Genomic DNA, 25,372 nt, shown 5'->3' on the forward strand with positions numbered 1-25,372 from the left:
AAAATGTATTATTCTAGTTAAAATGCACGAAAGCTCATAAAAAATATGTGAAAATTAACGATATACTTATTTTATTTTATTTTCTAAAAACATAATAAAAGAATTGTTGATAAATGTGATCAAACATTATATTTAAAAAAGCATAACAAATCGATAACACAATACAAGCATCGATAACTCAATGAGTACATTGGGAAAATGTATCTGCATCAGTGTGACCCTTATGAAAGTGAATGCGTGGGATATTTAAAAATCAGCTGACGGCCACACTGTGGTCATACAACTGCACACGTTTTCATCTGTGGCGCATCTGATTGAGAGTGAGTTGTTTATTATTGTATTTATTCATCAATGGAATTAATTGCATCAGCCTGGTAAAGTCAAATAATTCAAACGGAGACAGCTTTATTGTAGACCTGAACTATTATGTCGGAGCAAGAGCAACCTAGCAGCACGGAGACGCCGACCGGCGATGGCGAGCCACCAAAGACAGCCAAACAATTGGAAAAGGAGGCCAAGAAAGCTGAGAAATTAGCTAAATTGCAGGCGAAATTGGACAAAAAGGCAGCTGCAGCACCAGCAGCCGGCGAGAAAAAAGAAAAACCAGAGGTAAAAGCGTCCTGTGATCTAAAAAATGCAGTGCTGCTATGTATTAGGTTATGTTATTTGTTGTTGCAACAAAATCGTATTTTACACATTCGTGAGTCATAAAAGTAAACGTGTGCAATTTGAGCTGCTCGCGTGATTTCGTGCGCTTGCTCCATTTTCAAAACAATTAGTCTCGTGTCACGAAGACATAACTAAAAGTGAATGTTACTATTGTTATACCCGAAATACTTCAGCAAAGAAAGTTTGCAAAAAGTAATTCAACCAGTGAAGTAAGTGAAAGTTAATGCTCTGCTCTTGTCTAATAGAAACGCACTAAAGAGTCCAAGGAGGCAGCTATCTACACGTCCAACACAGCCCCAGGCGATAAGAAGGACATCAGTGGTGCTTTGCCGGATGCGTATAGTCCACGCTATGTGGAGGCTCAGTGGTACAGCTGGTGGGAGAAACAAGGCTTCTTCACCCCCGAATATGGAGTAAGAGATTGAATGAAGTCAATCCCATTAAATTCACTATCTAATATTGTATATATTCCAGCGTGAGTCGATCAATTCTCCCAATCCGAATGGTAACTTCATTATGGTCATTCCGCCGCCAAATGTGACTGGATCATTGCATTTGGGCCATGCGCTTACCAATGCTATCGAGGATGCAATTACTCGCTATCATCGCATGAAAGGACGCACCACACTGTGGGTGCCTGGTTGTGATCATGCAGGTATTGCCACTCAAGTGGTGGTCGAGAAGTTACTGTGGCGTGATGAGCGTCTGTCACGTCACGATCTTGGCCGTGAGAAGTTCATTGAACGTATCTGGAATTGGCGACGTGAGAAGGGCGGTCGTATCTATGACCAGCTAAAGGCGCTGGGCTCGTCTTACGATTGGACGCGTGTTGCCTTCACCATGGATCCCAAATTGTGTCGTGCCGTCACTGAAGCCTTTGTGCGGTTACATGAAGAGGGCAGCATCTATCGTAGCTCACGCTTGGTCAACTGGTCGTGCACTTTGCGTTCAGCCATTTCGGACATCGAAGTAGACAAAGTTGAACTAACGGGACGCACCTTCCTGTCCATACCTGGTTACGAGGAGAAGGTCGAGTTCGGCGTGCTCATCAAGTTTGCCTACAAAGTGGAAGGCAGCGACGAGGAGATCATTGTGGCCACCACTCGTATTGAGACTATGTTAGGTGACACAGCTGTAGCTGTCCATCCGCAGGATGAGCGCTACAAGCATCTGCATGGTAAGCAGGTGGTTCATCCGTTCTGTGATCGCCGACTGCCCATCGTGTGTGATGAGTTTGTTGATCAGAACTTTGGCACTGGTGCGGTGAAGATTACGCCTGCCCATGATCCCAATGACTACGAAGTGGGCAAGCGTTGCAATCTGCCATTTATCACCATTTTCAATGACGATGGCTTCATCATTGGCGACTATGGCGAGTTCACTGGCCTCAAACGTTTCGACTGCCGCAAGAAGATCCTCGAGAAACTCAAGCAGTTGGGTCTGTACCGCGAGACGCTTAACAATGCAATGGTGGTGCCCATTTGCAGCCGCTCCAAGGACGTGGTTGAGCCCCTGATCAAGCCACAATGGTATGTCAGCTGCTCAGACATGGCAGCCTCTGCCACTGAAGCTGTGCGCTCTGGCGAGCTGAAAATTGTGCCTGAGCATCATACAAAAACTTGGTACCACTGGATGGACGGTATTCGCGATTGGTGTGTCTCCCGCCAGTTGTGGTGGGGACATCGTATACCCGCCTATCACGTCAGTTTCAAAGATGCAAGCATCAAAGCTAGCACGGTAAGTAGCTCCTGAGAATCACATATAGATACCCTTTTTACATTGATTCAATTTATTGACAGCCCGACGATGAGCAGTACTGGATTGTGGCACGCAGTGAAAAGGAGGCGCTCAGCAAGGCGGCTGCACGCTTCAACGTAGATTCCAGTCAAATAGTGCTGCAACAGGACGAGGATGTCTTGGACACTTGGTTCAGCTCCGGTCTCTTCCCATTCTCTGTGTTCGGCTGGCCGGACAACACTGCCGATATGCAAGCATTCTATCCAACGTCCCTGCTTGAGACGGGTCATGACATTCTTTTCTTCTGGGTGGCACGCATGGTATTCTTCGGCCAAAAACTCTTGGGCAAGCTTCCCTTCAAGGAGGTTTACCTGCATCCAATGGTGCGTGATGCCCACGGACGCAAAATGTCCAAGTCATTGGGCAATGTCATCGATCCTATGGATGTGATACACGGCATCACACTTGAAGGATTGCACGAGCAACTCATTGGCTCCAATCTTGATCCGCGTGAGATCGAGAGGGCCAAGGCCGGTCAGAAACAAGACTACCCACACGGTATTCCCGAATGTGGATCCGATGCGCTTCGTTTTGCTCTCTGCGCATACATCACACAGGCGCGCGACATCAATCTGGATATCAATCGTGTTCAGGGATATCGTTTCTTCTGCAACAAGCTGTGGAATGCGACCAAATTCGCATTGCTGTACTTCACCGGCGACGAGCTCTACGACACACAGTTGACACTTAATGATCAATCGAATCAAATGGACGCCTGGATATTGTCAAGATTGGCAGCCACCATTGAAACTTGCAACACAGGATTTGATTCGTACGATTTTGCAGCTGCCACAAGCGCTTGCTACGCCTTCTGGCTCTATGATGTCTGCGATGTGTACTTGGAGTGCCTCAAGCCCATCTTCCAGAGCGGCAGTGCCGAGCAGCAGGCGGCTGCAAGGCGCACACTTTATGTGTGCCTGGACTATGGATTGCGACTGCTCTCGCCTTTCATGCCCTTCATTACCGAGGAGCTGTTTCAACGTTTGCCGCGTGCTGACCGCACCCCAAGCATCTGCGTGTCCAGTTATCCCAGTAAGTGGCAAAGTGTTTACCCAAGTTTGCTAATTTCTAACGACATTTTAATCTTATTTACAGCTAACACTTCGTGGCGCAGCACCCAAATTGAATCAGATGTAGAATTCGTGCAGAAGGCAGCTCGTATCATTCGCTCCGCGCGCTCAGATTACAATTTGCCGAATAAGACCAAGACGGAGGCTTACATTGTTTGCACCGATGATGCGCCCAAGGCGATACTACAGCGTTACAGTAGTGATTTGTCCACTATCGCCTACTGCTCCAAGGTGGCGTTCGACACACAACCGCCAGCTGGTTGCGCCATTCTTACTGTGTCTGGCCAATGTGAAGTGCATCTGTTGTTGAAGGGACTCATTGAGGCAGATAAGGAAATTGCTAAACTGAACAAGAAACGCGATCAATTGGAACAAACTGTTGGCAAACTGACCCAAGCCATGCAGGCGTCTGACTATGCCACAAAGGTGCCAGCCGAGGTACAAACAGCTAATGAGACTAAGCTCACGGAATCCCGTACAGAAATTGAACGCATCGCCGTCGCAATTGAAACGCTGAAACTCATGTAAAAGCTGGATGCTAGAGTTAAAAAGATCCTCCACAATTATGTTGATATTCTCTTAAACGCTTGACTATACTCGCTAAATGAAAAGTACAGAATTAACAAGCTACAATGCATTTCACTGGAAAGTTTAAAGTTTAATCAAATAGCTGCAATTTATAAAATATCTGCTAATTTATTAAATGTATCACACGAACTTATTGAATTTAAAAAATATATATGATTTGAAAAATAAAAAAAAAAATAAAGAAAACTTTCATGGCTTTAAGAAAAACCGCATTCTCATAAATGAAGACTATTTGATTAATATGTAAGTATTTTGAGTTGGGATTAACATGTCTAAATATAACTTCAATTTATTGTCAATTATGCCTGAAAATCTAAAGAGTTACAAACTATCTACAATTGGTTGCTGATGAACAATAATTAGCAGCTATTTTAGAATTGAATTTATTTTAATCTAAAACAAGAGTGTGAATATTTATAAACATCCATATACATTTAAAACACGATAAATGTGTGTAAAGTTGTGTAAAGTTAGCTGCGGTGAAAGTGTCAATTGCGCAAAAATTTTAATTTGGATTTTGCCGTTTATTCATTCAATTTTATTCTTTAATGTAAAGTTAAAGTTAGTAATAAGGAAGAGAATAAAAATAAAATTAAAAAAAAAAATAAAAAAAAGTACTGGGTTCCGTGACAATGCGTATTGCAGCATTGCCGTGACCAGGATTCGAACCTGGGTTACCACGGCCACAACGTGGGGTCCTAACCACTAGACGATCACGGCTACACCCAGCTGATGCTAAGCATTCGCTAAAATCACGTTTTGTTCGGGAGAAATGGACAAATGTCTTAAAATTTCACCAATCAACGATTTGCGAAAGCGATCAAATTTTGGCAGACAATAATTCGCTTTTATGTTTTATGTTGAGTAGCTGCTTGTTTACATTGGGTTGCCTTTAAATTAAAGGTAAAAGAAATGCAAACAAATTGTATTAAATATGTAAATAAATTTAATCCAAAAATAAATTTATTTCTCTAAATAAAACGAAAAATAATTATTATTAAAAAAAAATTGTTATTCTCTTGTATAAGTTTTTAAATGACAGACGCGGGACGTTTCACCAAAATTGGGAAATTTTGCTTTTCATTCAAAATGTTATTTAAATTAGGAAACTGTTTATTTTTATTTTAGCACTAACAAATTAAAATAAAGAAATTATTTTCTGGTCAAAAAATAATTAAAATAAAAGTAAAGAAGGTAGGAAAATCTTTTGGTTGGTTAAACTAACAATAGATCTGATTTTTACAGACAATAGTAGTTATTTGTGAATAAAGATTTCCAATTTTAGAGCAAAATGAAATCTTATCTGTTAAGATCAAGAATAACATAAGATAGCTCTGCTATTAGCATTTTTAACAACATTTTTTTTTATGTGAAGTATGTTATGTTTCCAAATGAAGTTGGCAAGGGAAAATAAAAAGTGTTTCAGATCCCGAAACCACATTCTTTGAGATGCTCGACAATGATCTTGCAGACTCCAAGGAAAAAAATAAAAACGATCTCTTAAGACATTGGATCCTCATTGACTCCACATCTCGCAACAAAAAATTTGGAGCCAAGGTCTTGCGATGTAGCAGGCGTTCAGCAATGAAAACTAGCAAGTACTCCAGTAGTAAAATGCAACGTGGGAGAGCAAGCTGTGCCTCACTTGACCTGCTGTGACCTGCAGCATCATTATAATGTGAACCCATTGTTAACCATGTGTAACGAAGTGTAACAAGCGACTAGGCGAACAGATTGTGTAGCAGAAGACTGCTCATCTATGTATCTACGTCTCTCTAAATTTTCAATGCATCGTTGCATCCTCTGGGAAATTTTTTGGCCTATTGTGCCCCACACAATGTCAATACGTACTATATTTAACTTTTTCTATGATGTGATTCCACGCCCGTGACGCCTTGCTATGGTCTGTGTCAATTTCTGATGCGTTGATACACTTTTGTTCTTTGAATCGTGGTCGAAGCCGAACATTTGTTTAATAATTTTTTGAACGAATTGTTGTTTACTTAATAAATTGAATTTCAATAGGGTCACATAACGTGGAGAAAGTAGATATTGAAAAGTAGAAGTAGATGTTCCAGAGACAGTTTGCTACCTGCAGGAATGGTTTTTTGTAAATCATGGAGTAAAGATCAGTGAACACTTAAATAAAAATCAAAGAATGGTATGCAGCTAAGAGATACCCGGTAATGCAACTATTCAATATTTTTTGTAAGTTCGAAATAATTTACTGCAGTTTCTATAGAGGATAGAATTTTAAATGTATATTATGTTAGCTTCAATAAAAATACATTTTAATGTTAAGTAAAAACAAACGAAAAAATCTAAATAAATAATAAAATACGATGCATGATTTTTGAAATATTGAATTTAAACTAGAGTGACATTTTTTGTTCTCAATTTTAAAAATGCAAGTGCAAACCCAGACAGATAGTTTATTGCAGTAGATATAAGTTCAAACCCTCAGAAGACCTTTCGACTATGTATTTGGGTACCGGGTGTATACAAATAACACCCTTCAAACGATCACCACAATATTTATGTATACGTATAGATTATTTCCTTTTTCTCTTTTATTGTATCCATCTCTCTTTCAAGCATAGATAATCGGTTTGTTTGTTTTATTTGTCGAATTCGGAATAGGCCAGCATAATATTTAGGCAGTCTTTGGTTCGATATTTTGTGGAAGTCGTTAGCCTGAGTGCAGCATCTCAACTGCAATATCTCCAAGTTACGACTAGACGAATCTGATCGCCTGTTGAAATGCGACATATTTACATGTTCCCATTGTCTGATAAGTTCGAAAACTTTAAACTCGAAATTCATCTCACAAGTGATGAAAATGCACCTCGTACCATTGTCATGGTGATAAATGATGAATAAATTGAGATGCATTGAAGTGCAACGAAGTGTAACATTGTATTAGGCGAACAGCAAATATCAGCAGGTGGATTGTGAAAGTGCAGCAGTGATTTTTCTCATTCAAACCGAAATGCAGCTGCAGGTGGCTTTAGGGTCTCCGCATGCAAACAGTTTTGGGGTACCACACAATTTCTTGGAAAATGTAATGGGAAATCTACAAAATTGGATTCGGTTGAGTGGTGTGGGATGCTGGTGTCAGAAGTGCTACCTGCTGTGTTTAGGTTCTCTGCCTCATTTTCAAAACACTTTCTAGAATTTCTGACAGCTTGTTAGAAAAATTGATTTGGTCACGCTTCACTGATTCCACTTACAGCATCATTCTTTTCAAACACAATTTCTTTATTATCTTCAACCACATTTACTCCTTTAACATCTTCTATTATTTCTGTCAACCTGTTGAATTCATTGATTTGGTCACGCTTCAATGCATCTGACAAGATCTTTCCTGGTTTTCCATAATTTACCAGAAAATATCGCCTTCATTAATTCCTTAAAAACTTACTAAAAATGCTGTCCACCTGTTGTCTATTTTGATTTGCACACGCTTCACTGATTCCAGCATCTTTCCAAATTTTCCTTTTTGAATTTTCCTAAAAGAATTTTCTTCTTTATTCTTGCTGCTATTTCTGTTCATCTGTTGACTTTATGGAACCGATGACGCATCAGTGATTTTAGGAAAATCAATCAGGAAAAACAGGAGAGGAAATCTTTCTCGAAGTTTGTTTTATTTGCTGAACACCTGTTAACAAGACTTTTCCTGATGCGCTTCAGTGACTTTGGTGATCTATGGTGATCATCCTAATTCCTAATTTTAAATATACCCAACATCTTCCTAAAATATCTGTAAACCTGTTCCTAAATTATGCATCAGTGCGTTTTAACAATGAAAAGATTCTGAAGAAAATCTAAATCTTAATCTGATATTTGATCCTTTACATAATGAGTTATATTGTTGTTTAATTGAAAGTATGTGCACCTAATTATGATCAAGAAGTGAAAGGGTCAAAGGCTTAAACTGTAGCATTCGAACGGGAAAACAGAAGTTAAACACAGTCGCTCAAGATGCAAGATCTCAAACATCTTGCACATACATAAAAGGGCAACCACTTATCCCAAGTGTGTATCTGCGACACGCATTACCCGTCGAGCAGGTAGCTGATCGCTGATCTGCTTTGTGTATCTTCCTCCGCTTAAACTCAGAGCTGAGCTGATTGCTTTCGCTGGATGCTGAGCACCTCGTCATTCGATCAGCTTGATTGCATTTTGAAACCGCAGGCTATTCGGAGTCTGTTTGTACCTTAAATGCCAATGATCATTTCCTTTTGTTTACTCGCTTGTTGGTTTATACCCTGAACACTTTGAAATAGGTGATGCTCAACTAATGGTAGGTTTCAAACTGGGTCCTAATGTAGTTCGTATTTGAACTCACCGCATGACTTATATATGTTAAACCATATTACATATTAAATTATTATATTTGTGAAACCTATTTTTTGTGTTCGATTGCTATAAGTATTCATTTATTATTGCTAATTTATAATTTAATTATATCCATGATCAGAATTAATAAAAATAATAATTTACAATTTTTCAGAGTTTTTTTTTCTTATCTTATTATTATGTAATTTCCAAGTGAAAAAGAAATGCTTTCGTATGAGGACTGCTCATAACCAATTTAAATAAATAAATAAATAATGTTATTAATCTGATTTGCATTTATGTGCATTAAAAGAATATTTCTTCAAAATCGTTAGTCCAGTTTTCATCTTCCGTCTACAGGGTATTTTATTTTCGGTGCTCCTTCTTTTCTTTCTTTTCCTTTCTTCTTTTCTAATTGATTTCGAACAGGTAATCAGCAACGGGACGAAGTGAGGAAACAGAAGCAGAATTTCAGCATGACTTCAGCACAACAACTGAAAGTTATTGCTGTTCTCCTGTTGAAATGCTACAGTTTTTCAACTCTTTCATTGTTAAGGCGATTAGCATGTGGGGAGAAAAAGTCGATTGCTGTTTGTTTAATTTTAATAAAGCGTGAAATGAGCCCAGGGGCACAGCAAACGCAGCAAGTCAAAGTCTGGATCTGGAGTGTAGTCGCTGTATGTCTGAGTAAATGTCTGGATGAGTGCTTCGCTGGGTTCGGTCTCGATGTTTGCCGCATTGCTGCTTTCTTTGAATGTAATTCAATACATTCATTATGATTCACCGCATGCTTGAGTCAATTAAGTGGGGAACGCCCTTGGTGGTGGTGGTTGTTGGTTATTTGGGCACTTACTCGCTGCTCATTTAGAACTTGCCGCCGGCTGTGGCAGCTGTTGGCCTGGTAAAAAACATGAAATTATCGTGACAAACATCGAAATTCATTAGCATTTAATGCCGGCGTGACATTGATCGAGGCAACGATCGAGTGAGTCTATTATTAAGTTTGTTCACAATCTTGCTGATGATCGCAAATTGGCTGTCAGAGGCACAGGCACACAGGAATGTCGATCAGAGAACTTGCCACACATTCTTATTTTCGGGGTTGCAAGTTGCAGTGGCACGTGCCGCGTCTTCTTGTGTAATTTGATGCTTGTAAACGTCTTGAGTGCACACAGGCAAACAGAAATCTTAAAAGGCACCTCATCTTCACAACAAACTCGCACGCATTTCGGGGTTGAAGACCAAGTCTCAAGATACAGCTGAGCCCTAAGTGTGTGTGCGTGTGGCATGCATGGATCAGGCAAGATCAAGTTGTCTATCCACCAGCGGCAGCATTTCGAAGATTTCTGAGAAATGAAAAAGGTCGTTAATCTACAAGTGTGTTGTTGTATTTATTTGTTCTTTCGTTCGCATCTTAAACGTTTATTCGTATTGTTGCAGCTGCACAGCACATGCTACATTCCACATGCCGCATGCCACATGCCGCATTCCAGTTCGCTGTCGACCTACTGCCGACTGCTGCTTACCTGGCTGCCAGTTGTCAATGAGCGTGAAAAATTCTCACGCTCGTTATTTGTGCTATTCGTTGTAACGGCAGCTGGCCACGATTTTCCCACACATTATTGACACAAGTGAACCGCAGCCGCTCATTGACTGTCTCACTCCCAATTCCAGTCCCAGTCCCAGTCACAGTCGCAATCCCATTTCGAGTCCCCGGCACATCCGTTAAATGTAACGGACAACGCGAGAGGATCTCTTCGAATTCGGTTTAACGTGGGAACCTAGCTCTACGATTTCGTCTGCTCGCCTGTTACAATTTTAAGTGAATCAATAGAATGGTTCCCACAGAATCCTACCAATCCATTGGGAGAGATCTTTATCGATAGGAGCCATGGGAAAATACGTTACTTTTCCCACAGTCCGTTAAACCGATCTTATTGATCTCCCACGCTTAATTTCTTTCCTCTTTTTTCACACGCTTTGGCTGCTTTGCTAAGGGTTCCAAATCTTTACTGTGCGCCTATTACGCATTCGAAATTAAATTCTGAAGAAAATGCTACCTGTTTTGTATGCGACCCATAACAATCAAATCATCGTCTGCTTCTCTTTGAATGCTCTTACTTATCCACCCTTCGTCTTGTGTGACAACTTGAAACCTTTTGTAGAATTTCTTGCTACTTAGGTTGATGTTCTCACAGAGCTGTTCGCCTATTACCACCGAAGACGCTACGATCTGGCATCTGTCTTCCATGAATGTTAATTTGTTCCTTAGAGTTTCTTTTAACAACTTCAGGATACACTACTTGTTACTGCTGATGTTCGCCTGCTAACTGTAAGAAGTGTTTGTTTAAAGAGTAATGAAATAAAACTCTTTTTTTTATTTCAAGGAAACCTTAAGAATGTGAATTACCATTTTGGTGGTGATCTTCTTGACATTGCTAAGAAACATTCAAAGACTATGCAGACCATACTGCTATCCTGTTATTACACTTAATTAACTTTAATTGACAACAAATGCAGAAGGTTTTTCTAATTTCACCACTCGGTTTCTAGTCTACGTTAGTCTGTTGGCCTGATCCCAAATATTATCTCCTTGTGGATGTTTCAGATTTTGTTCTCACGCTGTGCTACTAAGAATGTCAAAAAAACGAAGGAATTTAATCTCCCGCAACGATCTTTGGAAGAAAAAGAATCCCACGTGAATCCATAAAAAAGATGCAAAGATTTCATAAGAGTTCAAATATCCAGCCCCCGAAAAAACAGCCTGACATCCAATCGATATTTCTGCTATCCTAGTAGAAAATCACTAATTAAGCCAAAAATTCTCACGGCACGAGCTCCTTGAAATTTCTATACATATTGATTCGAGTGCAGGTAGAAATTTTGGGTTTGGTTTATGTTACAAAGAGCCTCTTGTCTGTGAGAATTTCAGCTGTTGAAATATTATTCGAAACATGTAAAAGACAACCGTGACAAATTGCTTTTATTCTTCTGGGGAATTTTTCAATTATAAAAGAAATTTGATAAATGCGAGAGGTTTACATCCAGGGGGTTTCTGAAAGTATTGCTCTTTTCTTTGTTCGATAAATGCATGATGCATTAGGGACTTCACCCTGCAGTTGTGTGCCCTCTTTTCTTTTTAACTGGTGTAAAGGGTATTATTATCTATGTAAGTGAATGTAACAGGCAGCTAGAATCACTTCCGGTTGAGTATTTTAGAGCTAAAACCGAAACATCTTAAATGTAGATAAGATCGATCAACTAAAAAATGTGCGTAGAGTTTTTTGTTAATTGTTTGACCAGCAACCCGAGTACCTAACAACTTTACAGTTTCACGGCTATATTAATGATACGTTTGAATGAAATTTTCTTATTAATTCATAATCCAATAATGAAAAAAATAATTTGTGTTCACTAACATTACTATGCTATGCATATCTACTAAACGTTAATATTTGCAAGCAATAAGCAGTGCGTGTGGATGGCAAGAAGTTCAGTGTACATGCAATCAGTGTAATTATGTATCAAGCAGTACATGTGTGTGCCAAGCAGTGTTTCACTGAAGCAAGAAGTTCGATTGAGCTCTAAGCAAAGTTTAAACAAATTAATTTGTTTAGTATTATAATACATGACAATTTATTATATTGTATTATATTTTATAAATGGTGGTGCAATTAAATTAAATCAATAATAATTTGGATTTCAATCTTTGAATTTTATCTCCAGACAACCGAGCTTTGAACTAAGTCCAATGAAAGGATTGTTTATGGTTGTATTAAGGAAATCCGCCTGGCTTAGATTAACAATCATGCGATTCTTACAACCCGTGGTGCAGGACACTGAGGCACAGGACATCTTGTTTGCAATGCAATCATCGATGAGCCGCAACGCTATGCTCAATGAAGAAATGGTGTTATGCACTGTGGTATAAGAGCATTCCCAGGCCTGTGTAATACGTGATTTCGCTCCACATTCGGCTTGCTCCATATACGTGATGAAGTTCTTCTGGTTAGCTATCGTATTCACATTCGCCGTGGCAATCTATGAATTATAACGTGTATAAGGATCATAATTCTATCGATTCCCTTTCGTTCTTTACTCACCGCATTTGTTACACAACTTGTGTAGTTCCCTTGGGAAGCGGGATGTCGCTTCTCACAATCGTTTAGCATATTTTTCACGTTGGTGGTATGATAGGACTTGAGGTTGTTATACGTATTCTGCGCGTTCTGGAGATGACCATTGAGATTACTCTGCGCCGCTGTCGAGCAACTGGTGAGAGCCGCTCGCACTGTGGCAACTGTAGGAATAGTTGTTGAATAGTTCTGCACGCATTGATTGTGCCAGGAGTCGATGAGCTCAAGCGGACGCAGTCGTTCTGTAGCCTCATTAAGTTTCAACTCTAGCAAATCCGCTTGCACAGAAATTGCGCGCAATTCTCGTCCATATGTTTCCCGAAACGTTGCAATCTCAACCTCAAACTTTTTAACCTTGGCCTCGTACTGTCGTTGATTCAGGCGAATGTAATCTTCCATATAAACCGTCACATTCGACGAGGAAAGCACAACAGTTGCTCCCACGCATATGAGCAAAGCGAGCACAGCGATAAAGTTAAACATCTTGGCAAAAGTCAGCGATCCACTGGACTCTGAATTAACATCGCCGCAAATTTATACAAATTGCCGCTGGGCACTTTTTATCTGAGCACTGTGGTTTGTACTTCCCCCCACAAAAGACCCACCCAATCTGCGGTCTTCTTAAGCAAGTCATAAATTTTTTATTCCCCGTTTCGTACAAAGTTTATCAATGTTTGCTTAAATTTGCTACAGCATTACTTATTTGCTTAAAGATCGCGAAAATTGCTTATATGGTTATTTCATTTCAACAGAATTTAATTAAGAGTTGGCATTGCTCCGAATAGGATGACCCTATTATTGCACGGGTGCAGAACACGACGGTCTTGGAATAGTGTAATACATTATATGGTTAAGTGTAGTAGTTGATACTGTATGAAATGTGCTCAGTCAGTTCCAGTCGATAATATAGTTAAAGAGATCAGCTGGCAAGCTGGCGTTGTCCAGTTTAAATGCAATTGCGTGGTAACGTTGCCGCAAGAGATGAGCTGCATCCTTGGGCTGACGATTGCGTGTGAAGACTCCCTTCTTGTTTCCACCCACGCGTGTATAGGCTGCAATAAAATTATTGTTTTAAATTCTGTACTATAATTCAATTGTACCTTCTCACTTTGCTCAGTCTTGAAGTCGGCAAAGTTCCACACAAACTCGCCGATGAACCATTTAAGTTGACGCAATTTGTCAAAGGCTTGGAAATGCTTAGAGAACAGCTCCGTCTGATAGTCCTCTGACCATATATAAGCTGGCAACTGTACAGAAATGTGTATTAGTCTCTGTTTAATTCAAATTTTTGGGCCGTCTTACGCTGTGGTATCCTTCCATTGTGTCGGCACCATACTCAAATACAATTACTGGTTTTTTATAATGTTCGTGCCACTTTCTGGCCTCGTCATACATTGACTGGACAATCATATCAGTGCGACCAGGATTGTGATACCAGGCATTATAACGATTGAAGCCCGTGATATCCAAGAATTGCGACATCATGCAGGCTGGTGGTGGATCCACATTGCTGGCGGCGGTCAGTGGACGTCCTTGGGCAATGCTCCTCGTATAGTTGGCTAATGCGCTGGGGTAAAGACAAATGATTAATTAACTACAACTTATTTAAACTTTAAACCTACCCAAAATAGGCCTCCGCTGACTTCTTCTTGGTGCGGGGCTCATTGGCTATTGACCAGGCAATGACTGATGCGTGATTGCGATCGCGATGTATGAGTTGTTCCAAGGCGGACATGTGGTTCTCCAATAGCTGAGGCTCAAACAAATCCGTATTTACACTGGGACACTCATCGATAATCATGATGCCGTGTTCATCGGCAAACTGCATGGACTCCTCCGAGTAGGGATAATGCGATGTGCGATAGGCATTGGCTCCGACCCATTTCAATAGGTTAAAGTCCCGCATGAGCACAGCATTGTCCAGTCCCTTGCCACGAATCTGTCAATAGATGAAAAGAGAATACAGTTCAAATAAGATCAATACCAATATAGATAGTTATCTTTACATCAGAGTCTTCGTGTTTTCCAAATCCCCGCAGATAAAGCGGTTTGCCATTGAGGGTTAAGCTATCATTGCTCCAGCTTAAGCTGCGTATTCCAACGGGCAGTCGATAGACATCCAACGGTGCTACTTCCGAGTCCACCTTCAGTTGAAACTCCAGGGTATACATATAACCCGGCAGAGGATGCATTAAGTAGGGCCACCAAGGCTTCACATTGGGTACGAGCAGTGTGCCATTCTGTAAGTTGTGATTAATCTGATGGGCCACCACGACGTTATTTCGATCCCGCAATTGCACCAACATATAGTTAGTTTTGATAGTTGACACAGATCCGTTGCCAATAATCAAACGATAGTCGATGCGACCCAATTCTTGGTTTCCAATCTGCGTTTTGAGTTCCACATCTTTGATGTAAGTTTCCGGTGTAGTATAAAGATGCACGGAGCGATGGATGCCAGCATAGTTAAAGAAGTCAAATGTGTATGACTGGACATAGGCGACGCCATTGTCAGCGGGTTGCTTTGTCACTTGACCCTGAGGAATGGTGCGATTACCCAGACGATTGTCCACCATGACAGTGATTCGGTTCTCATTGCCGTAATTGATAAACCGTCCCACTTCCTCTTCGAAGGGCAAATGTCCAATGGTGTGACGCATTGCCAACTGCCCATTGATCCATACAACCGCCTGGTAGTGAACGCTACCAAAGCGTAACCAAGTTCGTACACGATCTTTACTCCAATAACTGGGCACAAAGAAGTTTCGCTCGTACCACACGGTGCCCACATGATCACGCAGTTGTTGGTCCACGGTCACATCGTTATAGGAGGCGGGCACAGGCATTAAAATGATTTCATGTTCCGTTGATCGGAGCGTTTGCTTGTACCACTCTTCTCGTATTCCCTGCAGCGGATCGCTGGCATTGCTCTTGATCAGTTGCCACACACCATCTAGCGAACGTACTTCTCGCATCTCCGATTCGCGGGGATAAAGCAATCCAACTGTCGGGCGGGGCAGCACAACATTTGAGTAGTTAAAAGGCTTTCTAGCAGGCATCTGCTTATCTTGTTGAACCTCTTCATATTCCTCAATGTCAATTGCATTTGCATACAATAATGTAGCACTTACTAAAACAATCCAAACCCGCTTTAAATTCCACATTTTATATGATGAATTTATATCACTCCATGCAAATAATATTTTTGTTCTGAGAAATAGAACTTCGTTTATAAATCAATTTGTAATCGCTTTTGTCCCGCATATCCCAGCGGCAACACTCATACATACACATATACACATACTGCTTATAATTGTTTAAATATTCGACGAGATAAAAAATTATCCAACCAGGTGGCAATACTGCATCAAAAAAAATATTTTAGTTGCCAATTTGGCGAAAGGAAATATTTATACATACTATTAAACAATCACCATTTTAAAACTTTTTTTCAACATTAATCGACCGGCGTTTCTTATACTTCCTCATTTTTGGTAAAAGTGTGCAACATTCGGTCAGCTGTTTTGTGTTTACATTCTAGCCAGGGCAGCAAAAACACATACAGCACTAAAAAATACCACTAAGCACAATAGAAATACAAGCAAAGAAAATAACGGTCTAATCGAGGTTGCTCCCTCAAGATGCTCCCTTTATAATGAATTTGATGTGAATTTATAGTTGTTATAAAATGTAATTAATTAATAATTAAAATTATGTAATATTATATATACAAGAATTTCATTTTTTTTTCTCAAGTAATTCGCTTTTACCCAGCTTAAAAGATCCCGAGGCTGATGAAGTCATGTTTTAATTCAATGTCTGTTCTTCATAGAAGTTTGTCCCAGCAATAGATTAACTAAATGTTCATGTAAATATATATATATATATATATATATATATATATATATATATATATATATGATATAGTCATATTAAAACGCATATTACAATTATTGATATAATTTATTTGATTTAACGCTTAGGTGACATACAAAAAGATGCTAAATGGTAGAAGGCAACGCGATGGATGCTGTTGAAATGCGCTCAGTTGTCAGTTCCATTTCAAACATTGCTTATAAAAATCGTATATAAATATCTACAATAGTTAGCTTCCGCTTATACTATATTTATAAAATTGTACTCTTTTTATGTGTTGTCTGTTTTAAGTGCTGCGCAGCCAATGTATTAAATTATCATCGGCTTCATAAATCACCGGATTCATTTTTGATACTGCCGCCCACGTCGACAATATAGGTAAACAGATCTTCTGGCAAGCTGCACTGATCAACCTCTCGACCAAGTGCAAAGTAACGCTGCCGTAGCAGATGAGCCGCTGCCTTTGGTTGGCGAGCACGCGTAAACACGCCTTTCTTATTACCGCCTACTCTTGTATATGCTGGAATAGGAAACAAAACGTTAGGAAAGCATTTGAAATTAACATAGACGCCCTTTGCTTACATTGAGCAGTCTTGAAGTCGGCAAAATTCCAAACGAACTCGCCAATAAACCATTTCTTGCGTCGCAGAGCATCGAACGCTTTAAAGTGCCGCGAGAAAACCTCCGACTGAAACTCTTCTGACCAGACAAACGATGGTTGCTGAATGTGATATTGATTACATTAGATTGCAACAGTTTATATTTCGACCTTTCGGTCTTACCAGATGGAGTCCCTCGAGTGTGTCGGCGCCATATTCTGACATGATCACGGGCTTGCCATATTTCTTATTCCATGCTGTTGCTTCATCAATGACACGCTGGGTAACCATATCCATGCGTCCAGTGTTGCTGTACCACGCGTTGTAGCGATTAAAGCTAATGATGTCCAAATAGCGACCCTAACAATAGCACTCGTCAGGCAACACTTTCAATACAGTTTGAATTCAGACGCTTACCGCTTTGTCATCAGTCCAAGGCGTTGCAATGGCCGCCGTGACAGGTCTGCTGCTATCCAAAGACCGTGTGTAGTTGGCTACGAATCTATGAGGAATTGTATTAGGAATAACTGCATGTTTATAGTGACTTGCAACTCACTGGAAGTACGTGTCCGCATTCAACTGTCCCGTGCGAGGCTCATTGGCAATGGACCACATGACCACACTTGGATGATTGCGATCGCGGTGTATGAGCTGCTCCAGAGAAGACTTGTGTTTATCCAGCAAGGCCTGGTTATAATTTCTGCAATTGAAATACTTAGACATCATTGATTTACATTACTTTACAAGGACAAGTCTCACTCTGTGTCCACGCTGGGACATTCGTCAATGATCATGATCCCATGTTGATCGGCAAATTGCATTGATTCTTCGGAGTAGGGATAATGTGAGGTTCTATATGCATTAGCGCCAATCCACTTGATCAGATTAAAGTCACGGACCATCAAAGCATTGTCCAATCCTTTGCCACGGACATCAGAGTCCTCATGGCGCCCAAACCCGCGGAAATAAACTGGTTTTCCGTTGATTTGAAATGTGGTATTGCTCCAACTTAGGGTACGCAGACCTACTTTCAAACGATAGACATCCAGAAGCTGTTCATTGGCTCCATGCAATTGGATTTCCAGCTCGTAGAGATAGCCCGGATCAGAATGCATAAGATACGGCCACCAAGGCATAGCATTCGACACCTTCAAGGTGCCCTCGAGCTTACCATCCGAGGTGGTATTCACCACCTGGACACCCTCTCTGTTGTACAACTTGAGTCGCACATATAACGCATTTTCCGCCTCGTTGGCAGCGGTTCCATTCACCGCAACACTGTAGTCGATGTAGCCCACTGAAAATTAGATGGAGTCAGCGCAGTTCAGGATTTAATTTCAACTAATTTCTTACCGCTATTATTGTCGGACAGTTTTGTTTGTATTTCCACCTCCTCAATGAATGTTTTGGGTGTGGTATACAAGTGGACGGATCGATGAATGCCCGCATAGTTGAAAAAGTCAAAGGTATAGCTTTGGATGATAGTAACGCCTCCGTCGTTGGCCACTTCGGAGATCTTTCCCTGAGGCACTGTGGTCTGAATTAGCGCGTTATCGCACATGACGGTTATACGATTCTCTGCCCCGTATTTTAGCAAATGCGTAACCTCCGTCTCAAAAGGCAGATGTCCCATCTCATGCTTAACGGCCGATTCTCCATTGATCCACTAAAAAATATGTTGAACATTTAGTTATTTACTAAGGCATATATATTTGCTGCGTGTTCTTACCACAAAAGCTTCGTAGTGGACACTGCCAAAGCGCAGCCAGACCCGCTGATCCTTTTCCCACGAACGCGGCACGAAAAACTTCCGATCATACCAAACGGTTCCCACATGATCGCGTAACGATCGCTCTGTAGTGATGTCGTTATATGATGCCGGCACTGGCATGGGAATGATGGGTCTACTTTTGCTTAAGTCATCATCGAACCACTTATCCCTTATGCCCTGTGTAGGATTTGTCTCATCAGAGCACACAAAATTCCAGATACCATCCAGGGAGCGCACCTCGCGCGTTTCTGACTCACGTGGATACAACATGCCACGTGATGTCTTCACGTCCTTATTGACTATGATCAGAGCTAAAGTAAAGTTGAGTATATACAGGCCGATGACCAGCGATGAGAGCCACAGAGCTGCAAGTGAAAAAGAGAGAAAGAGAAATTGATCGCTATTGCAAAAACATTGTTATCAAAATTCGATTTGAATTCGTGAAGATAGCTCACTTTATCTATCTGTGTCAATACTTTTTCAAAGTTTTAAGCGATAAAAAATTATAAATGACATATCATTCATTAATCGAAAAAGGAATAATATGATTACAGAAATATTCTATAGAAAAGCTAGAGAGCTAGATTTCTCATATATTGTTATGGGTATCCAATATTGGAGTTCAATAAACAAACATGTTCATGTTAAAAATGATGCAGTATAACATCCCAGTTAAATTTTTTACTTGTTGGGTTCTTATTTTGAAATATTTTTATTTTCATGGTTTTTGCAGATACATATTCCGAAAACGAAAAATTACCCAAAAATAAAATTATGAACAATTTCCAGTGCACCATTATGGAATTGACCATACAAATATATACATTTTCAATCGATCAACACTGTAGATTCTTAAGCAATAATAAAAGTCGACGCATTGTTTCTGATTAGACACAAGGACACGTGTGAAAATATTACGGCGTGTTCCAGTAATGCATCTAAACCGTGAAAAATTTCTAAAAGAACTGACTTTTATTTTTAAAAAGCGGGCCCCTATACAGCTAATAATAGTTTCTTGCCTAAGGTCTAACCGACCTCCCCTGATAATTAATTGGGTATTACAAACACATACATGATTTGTAAAGATAAGAAATTACACAGATTGCATATCTCTGTCAAGTTTCTTTCGGTTCCTTTTTCCAATACAACTAAATGTAATCTAGAGTAATACTATAATGTAATCTAAATAAGGAATAAAAAGCCCTTTCAGAAAATTGTAAAAACGCCATTATAAATACTACGAGCAAGAAAATGTCAAATGTAGCTTACTCGTACTTGAATCGGATATATCTAAACTTTTAATTACATTCAATATGGGCATTTCCTGAAAATGGTAAACCACGACCGAAAAAAAAAATCTTCACATTCATCGTTTTGTTTTGTATAATGTCATAAAGAAATATCCAAATTTTCATAATACAATGGATCCATAGCATATCTTAGTTGTTTTTCTAAAAAAAATTTCATGAAAACTGAATAAATGTAATTTTTTCACTTTTAGCTCCTTTTGTATGCATTTTTTTGTTTCATTATTTCACAAGGAAAACATAACATATGTTTGTTTTTTTTTTCTTCCAAATCTCTTAATAGCAATCCAATAATAAGATAAAAAAATGCAAAGTGAGCGAAAAAATGTTCAATTAACTGTTAATTATACCCGCTACCCATAGGGTAGAAGGGTATTATAACTTTGTGCCGGCAGGAAATGTATGTAACAGGTAGAACGAGGCATCTCCGACCCTATAAAGTATATATATTCTTGATCAGCGTCAACAGCCGAGACGATATAGCCATGTCCGTCTGTGTGTCTGTCCCTCTGTCCGTATGAACACCTAGATCTCAGAGACTATAAGAGATAGAGCTATAATTTTTTTTCGACAGCATTTTATATGTTTGCACGCAGATCAAGTTTGTTTCAAATTTTTGCCACGCCCACTTCCGCCCCCGCAAATAAAAAAAAATCGAATAACAAGCGTAATTTTAAAGCTAGAGTTGCGAATTTTGGTACATACTATAATTACTATAGTTGTTATGATTGCGATCAGATAAAAATTGTGGAAGTTATCAAAGAAATACTTTTGTATGGGCAAAAACGCCTACTTACTAGGTTTTGAGTTGCTTTGGCCGACAATCTGGTACATTGTGCCGTCTATGGTATATTTAGAATGGTTTGCTGTATCGATATACCAAACATACCCTTTGGCATATTTTTAGTATATGCGGGTATCTCACAGTCGAGCACACTCGACTGTAACTTTCTTACTTGTTTTTATTTTGCTTCTTATCTATGTTCAAATCGTACGTTCGCGACCGAAAACATTATTTTATTGTAATTGCTTCGCATTAAGTGCAAGCAGGTGGATGCAACTTCGCGTATTAAGTTATTTTGGTATATATATTTTAAATATGAAGAATCGTTGGGGTTACTCTAACCAATCTTTTTTTATTGATTGTCAAAGTAGCGTACGTTCGCGACCTTACCTTAAAAAAAAAAAATTTTTGTTTTGTTTTTGTTTTTGAAAAAATTATGTCGTTTGCAGTTACTTATTACTTGTTAGTTATTACTTATTACATATTTTGCTTTCTATTAATAAATTTCAGTACATATTTCATATTTAATGAAAATTTATTTTTTTGCTTTAAATGTTATTAGACACATTAAATTGAGTTAAATCCGTTTGTTTTTATGAAATTTGAAGTTATTAATCAAAAAAGTTGTGGTAAAAATAAAAATTTAATTAATAATACAGCATGGAAAAATCGTACGTTCGCGACCCGTACGTTCGCGACCGGAACTTAATTAAATTAAAAAGAAATAAATGAAGATATTTTCTTGGGAATAGACTTGATAGCAAGCTATATGAATCTATTTTAAATGTAAAGTTATTGCTTTAGAATATTCCGTCTCAATTCGCAGAGTTTTGCATTTTACTATATTAAGCCAAAGTCGACTTCCATTTTCCGTACGTTCGCGACCGCATGTTTTTTGACAATATTATGAAAATTAAAAATCAATAAGCCCCATAATTTACACTAACCAAAGAGCTAAACAAATACTATCGAAAAGTAAAAAAAAAGTTTCAGGAAACGTTTGTTTTCGATTTGGTTTTTTTATTTAATTCGTACGAACGTACGTTCGCGACCCCAGGAAATGCCCATATTGTATTTAGTTCTATTTGAGATCGGATATAAAACATAAGTAGCATTAACGTAGACCTATATTTGCTTTAACTGACTTAATGAAGAAAAAAGCAATGTATTAAGTTGCTTTCATCGCAGCGGATACATTGGTCAATGTCAATGTCAGCGCACCCTAGTTTTATGATAAACAATAAACAATAAGAAACAGCTTTGTTTTTAAAGTTTAACCATTCGCACTGGTGTGAAGGCATATACATAGGTCTGTGTGTACTCACATTTGCATTGGTTAATGTTGAAAATCAGTGGGCGAAACGTAACGGAAATGAAATGGAATCCAATATTAATTGTTTAATCTTACAACAATGTAAAAGAAACAATTGCACTTGCTACAGTCATGGCAATACATTGTATACACCATGTGCAAACAAAAATGCAAACAAAATACCAAACAATCCACTTGAAAAGCGCGCGAAAGCTAAGCTGCCGCGAGCTTTTAACGGTCGAACAGGTGAGGTCAGAACTAACAGCTGTTGTTCGGCTACATTAAGCTCTCCCACACACTAACGCAAACGCGCTCTCCCATTCTGTCTCTCTCATTCACACAGACACGGACGGATAGACGCTGCGCGGCTGCTTAGATATGTTATTGAAACAAACACGGAAAGATCACAGCAAAACATTAAAGTCACGTATTTGGTATTTTGTTTTTGTTTTGAATCATGCGTTAAATAATAATTGTAATTGAAATGAATAGCGCAACAAACATTTAAACAATCTCTTCAAGCCCATTACAAGAGTTCGACGATGATGTTATACGCGAGCACCGATTGCAGCAATCTCGCTCGCCCGCTAAAAGCACACTGAGGCCAGTCATGTGTTACCCAGTGCCAACTAAGCCCACTACAACGCCACTCTGTTCAATTTATCTTATAGTAGGTAGAGTGCTTATCAGCTGCTTGCTGAAAGCAAAAGCACAAAAAACGATGACAACGCGAGCTAAACCTGATAGCTCAAAAAACTCATTCAGTTTGTAACATATCTCGAGAAGATAATGGATTTTATTTACGTCTGCAATCGATTTGATTAATTCGTTGCTACATAAATGGCAATGATATGAGTACCTTTGGAATGCGAACTTCATATACTTTTATTGCAAATTCTTAATGGCTTATCAATTTAACTTCGATTTGCATTTCTAATAATACGAAGGGCCACTTTAACTATTTACCAAATAAATTCACTGCATAACCGTGCATAAGTTGTTATACCAGTTATCTATACTATAGATTCTATTGTTGTAAGGTATAACAGAAACACTATTCTCCAAAGTTGTTGAATATCATCATAAACCTAAAACATTGCATTTGAAGATTCATAACTTATGATAGAACTGATTTATTATATGAATCTTTACGGTTGCATTATTTTCACTTCCTTATTAAATTATTTTGTTTTATTCAAACAAAAAAAAAATTAAAAATTAAATTTAGCACTTTCCAAAATCCTGCCGATTACTAAAATCGATATAATAAGTGAATTATTGACATTTTTATTACAAGAACCATTTGTAGTTCTATCAACAAATCCAGAAAAGAATTTAAATTTGGAGCTATTTTAAATTTCGAAAATGTGTCTAATACCAGACTTGTTTTTGGGAGTATTTAACTAGAAACGTTTAACAACTTAATGTGTTCAATTAGTGGATGGATTTGAGGTTGGACTTACTCATTTTGTTAGCAGCCGGCAGAGCAACAACTGTGACTGTAATGAACTCACTAACTGGATTGGAGTTGCAGTTAGGATCGCAACTCTGTTTTAACCACAATCACAATGACAGTTGCAAGTAGAGCAATCAATTTAAATGCAAATCACAATCAATTCACCGTTGCTACTATTTGCATAAGTTATGTGCATTGTATGGTATATAGGGCTCTATGTGTATATTAATTAAAGCAGTGAAAACAGCAAAAAGCTGCTTACCCCAGATTTCAACTTTGCGACACGTCAGGCGTATCCTCAGATGCATTGCTCAACAGAAGAGTGTGTCTGCAGAACTGCAACGTGCGATTGGTCAATGCGTACTGAATTTGAATTAGATAGTCTCTCTTCTGTAGTATCCACCACATTCCGATTGACTGGGTCAGAGAAGCTCAGCAGCAGAACCGTAGTAGTACTTAGCTGGCGTAACCTAAACCGTGCCCATTATCCGTACCCACTGTGGCGCCGTGAGCCAGTTTCTTGCGGCTTCAATAAAAAGTCAGTCGAAGCTCGGACACGATTCAGTCGAAACGCACAACGGATGTCATTAAGCAAGGTAATTGTGGCACAGCCGCCGACGCCAACGTCGACGTCGATGTCGATGTCGCATAAAGGTCGCTCAGTAACGCCCTCCTGGATTCCCTCCGTACTAGTGTGAACTGAACGCACGACGACGCCATTGTCGGAACTGCTCTCAGCGTGGACAGTCGAGTCAATGCAATGAATGTGCCCCTAATAAGACCCCTCACCCGATAAGCTGTGCGTTCTAAATCCAAAACTCAAACTGAAACTGACACTGTGCTCGTCTCATTCCATGTGGGGTCAACGACAAAGTAAACGCAGAAAAACAACAACAGAATCATAAGTAAAGAAAACAACAGCAAAGTTTTGTGATCTGATCCGATCTGGACAAGGAGTAATCAAGGAGCCATCGGGGCTAACTTTCAATTAAGCGACTTTGGGTTAATTAAGCTTGATTAGAACGCAAGTCACAAGTTATTGATGTCACCAACAAGTCTTGAAGAATTTCTTTACTTCTTGCATTACTTTAATAATAGAGTACTTGATTACTAGGAAACTTTAGTTTGTAAATTCGAATTACTAAAAATAATTCACTAATTTAATACTGGCGTGCATATAAAATTAATTACAATTTAATGAAAGCGACGCGGAAACCATTAATCAAGAAACCGAATATTTCCCATTTAGACTTAAAATAGAATTCCGTGATGTGATTATGCATAGTTTATTTGTTTAGTAATTATGCAAATGCATCTGTAATTAATTGATAAGGTAATTGAAAATATATATAAAATATGTACCCATTTTGAGATTTTCTTTGTTTACGGTTCTTCGGAACCTAGTTTCTTAATCGTAGGTGTGTCAATATTTATGGCAAGTCTTTTCTCTTCAGTTCGATTGTGCCGTTAGGAACCGTTGTAATTTGAAATTCACTCTTAAAATTGATTAGCTAAACAACTTATGCGTCATTTTATATTTGTTTAATTTGTTTATAAGTACTAACTACTAAGCGTATACTAACGCATGCCGCTAGTTTAACACTTTGATTTAGATTACTATTAATAGGGCAGACCACGAACACAACCAAATAAATCCGACAAGTTCGGC

General features: G+C 39.0%; 4 protein-coding genes and 1 non-coding gene across 10 annotated transcripts; 1 reads left to right on the plus strand and 4 right to left on the minus strand.

Annotated features, from left to right (window-relative positions):
• The first annotated feature begins 214 nt into the window (after positions 1-214).
• LOC117567276 (valine--tRNA ligase) lies at positions 215-4,077 on the plus strand. 3 transcript variants are annotated; one of them, XM_034247142.2, is made up of 6 exons: positions 215-320; positions 415-609; positions 915-1,082; positions 1,144-2,406; positions 2,469-3,498; positions 3,562-4,077. In XM_034247142.2, the coding sequence occupies exons 2-6, from the start codon at positions 427-429 to the stop codon at positions 4,062-4,064; spliced, it is 3,147 nt and encodes a 1,048-aa protein (XP_034103033.1). In that variant the 5' UTR covers positions 215-320; positions 415-426; the 3' UTR covers positions 4,065-4,077. The 3 variants fall into 3 exon arrangements, with proteins under 3 accessions (XP_034103033.1, XP_034103032.1, XP_051859722.1); XM_034247141.2 differs by having other exon boundaries at positions 240-320; positions 404-609; XM_052003762.1 differs by lacking the exon at positions 215-320 and having other exon boundaries at positions 400-609.
• A 695-nt stretch (positions 4,078-4,772) lies between these two features.
• On the minus strand, positions 4,773-4,844 carry Trnah-gug (transfer RNA histidin (anticodon GUG)). The gene has a single exon. It is a non-coding gene; the product is annotated as a tRNA-His (tRNA).
• Positions 4,845-12,096: 7,252 nt separating this feature from the next.
• Positions 12,097-13,116, minus strand: LOC117567278 (uncharacterized). Its single transcript, XM_034247144.2, has 2 exons — positions 12,566-13,116; positions 12,097-12,503 (listed from the first exon to the last, which is right to left on the minus strand). The coding sequence occupies exons 1-2, from the start codon at positions 13,079-13,081 to the stop codon at positions 12,165-12,167; spliced, it is 855 nt and encodes a 284-aa protein (XP_034103035.1). The 5' UTR covers positions 13,082-13,116; the 3' UTR covers positions 12,097-12,164.
• A 100-nt stretch (positions 13,117-13,216) lies between these two features.
• On the minus strand, positions 13,217-15,960 carry LOC117567277 (beta-glucuronidase-like). Its single transcript, XM_052003763.1, has 6 exons — positions 15,889-15,960; positions 14,605-15,808; positions 14,221-14,537; positions 13,901-14,165; positions 13,707-13,845; positions 13,217-13,650 (listed from the first exon to the last, which is right to left on the minus strand). Exons 2-6 carry the CDS (start codon positions 15,760-15,762, stop codon positions 13,487-13,489), a joined length of 2,043 nt encoding a protein of 680 aa, XP_051859723.1. The 5' UTR covers positions 15,763-15,808; positions 15,889-15,960; the 3' UTR covers positions 13,217-13,486.
• A 596-nt stretch (positions 15,961-16,556) lies between these two features.
• Positions 16,557-25,301, minus strand: LOC117570624 (beta-glucuronidase). Of its 4 annotated transcripts, none has more exons than XM_034252386.2 (9): positions 25,066-25,301; positions 18,803-19,209; positions 18,427-18,739; positions 17,833-18,370; positions 17,630-17,773; positions 17,491-17,575; positions 17,257-17,433; positions 17,057-17,195; positions 16,557-16,994 (listed from the first exon to the last, which is right to left on the minus strand). In XM_034252386.2, exons 1-9 carry the CDS (start codon positions 25,067-25,069, stop codon positions 16,801-16,803), a joined length of 2,001 nt encoding a protein of 666 aa, XP_034108277.1. In that variant the 5' UTR covers positions 25,070-25,301; the 3' UTR covers positions 16,557-16,800. The 4 variants fall into 4 exon arrangements, with proteins under 4 accessions (XP_034108277.1, XP_034108278.1, XP_034108280.1 ...); XM_034252387.2 differs by lacking the exon at positions 25,066-25,301 and adding an exon at positions 22,750-22,849 and having other exon boundaries at positions 18,803-19,155; XM_034252389.2 differs by lacking the exon at positions 25,066-25,301 and adding an exon at positions 22,261-22,708.
• Between the last annotated feature and the right edge of the window lie 71 nt (positions 25,302-25,372).

Source organism: Drosophila albomicans, chromosome 3, assembly GCF_009650485.2.
Source record: "Drosophila albomicans strain 15112-1751.03 chromosome 3, ASM965048v2, whole genome shotgun sequence".
Classification (NCBI taxonomy): Eukaryota; Metazoa; Arthropoda; class Insecta; order Diptera; family Drosophilidae; genus Drosophila; species Drosophila albomicans.

What these genes read in the sequence shown, in the direction of transcription:
- LOC117567276 (XM_034247142.2), top strand. Translation starts at nt 427, where the DNA reads ATGTCGGAGCAAGAGCAACCTAGCAGCACGGAGACGCCGACCGGCGAT. An exon ending in AGAAAAAAGAAAAACCAGAG is followed by an intron (nt 610 to 914) that starts GTAAAAGCGTCC and finishes CTTGTCTAATAG; the next exon opens with AAACGCACTAAAGAGTCCAA. An exon ending in TCTTCACCCCCGAATATGGA is followed by an intron (nt 1,083 to 1,143) that starts GTAAGAGATTGA and finishes TATATATTCCAG; the next exon opens with CGTGAGTCGATCAATTCTCC.
- LOC117567278 (XM_034247144.2), bottom strand. Translation starts at nt 13,081, where the DNA reads ATGTTTAACTTTATCGCTGTGCTCGCTTTGCTCATATGCGTGGGAGCA. An exon ending in CAAGTTGTGTAACAAATGCG is followed by an intron (nt 12,504 to 12,565) that starts GTGAGTAAAGAA and finishes TATAATTCATAG; the next exon opens with ATTGCCACGGCGAATGTGAA.
- LOC117567277 (XM_052003763.1), bottom strand. Translation starts at nt 15,762, where the DNA reads ATGTGGAATTTAAAGCGGGTTTGGATTGTTTTAGTAAGTGCTACATTA. An exon ending in GAAAACACGAAGACTCTGAT is followed by an intron (nt 14,538 to 14,604) that starts GTAAAGATAACT and finishes ATCTATTGACAG; the next exon opens with ATTCGTGGCAAGGGACTGGA. An exon ending in CGACTTCAAGACTGAGCAAA is followed by an intron (nt 13,651 to 13,706) that starts GTGAGAAGGTAC and finishes ATTTTATTGCAG; the next exon opens with CCTATACACGCGTGGGTGGA.
- LOC117570624 (XM_034252386.2), bottom strand. An exon ending in ACTGTCCGACAATAATAGCG is followed by an intron (nt 18,371 to 18,426) that starts GTAAGAAATTAG and finishes TCTAATTTTCAG; the next exon opens with TGGGCTACATCGACTACAGT. An exon ending in TGTCCCAGCGTGGACACAGA is followed by an intron (nt 17,774 to 17,832) that starts GTGAGACTTGTC and finishes TTTCAATTGCAG; the next exon opens with AAATTATAACCAGGCCTTGC.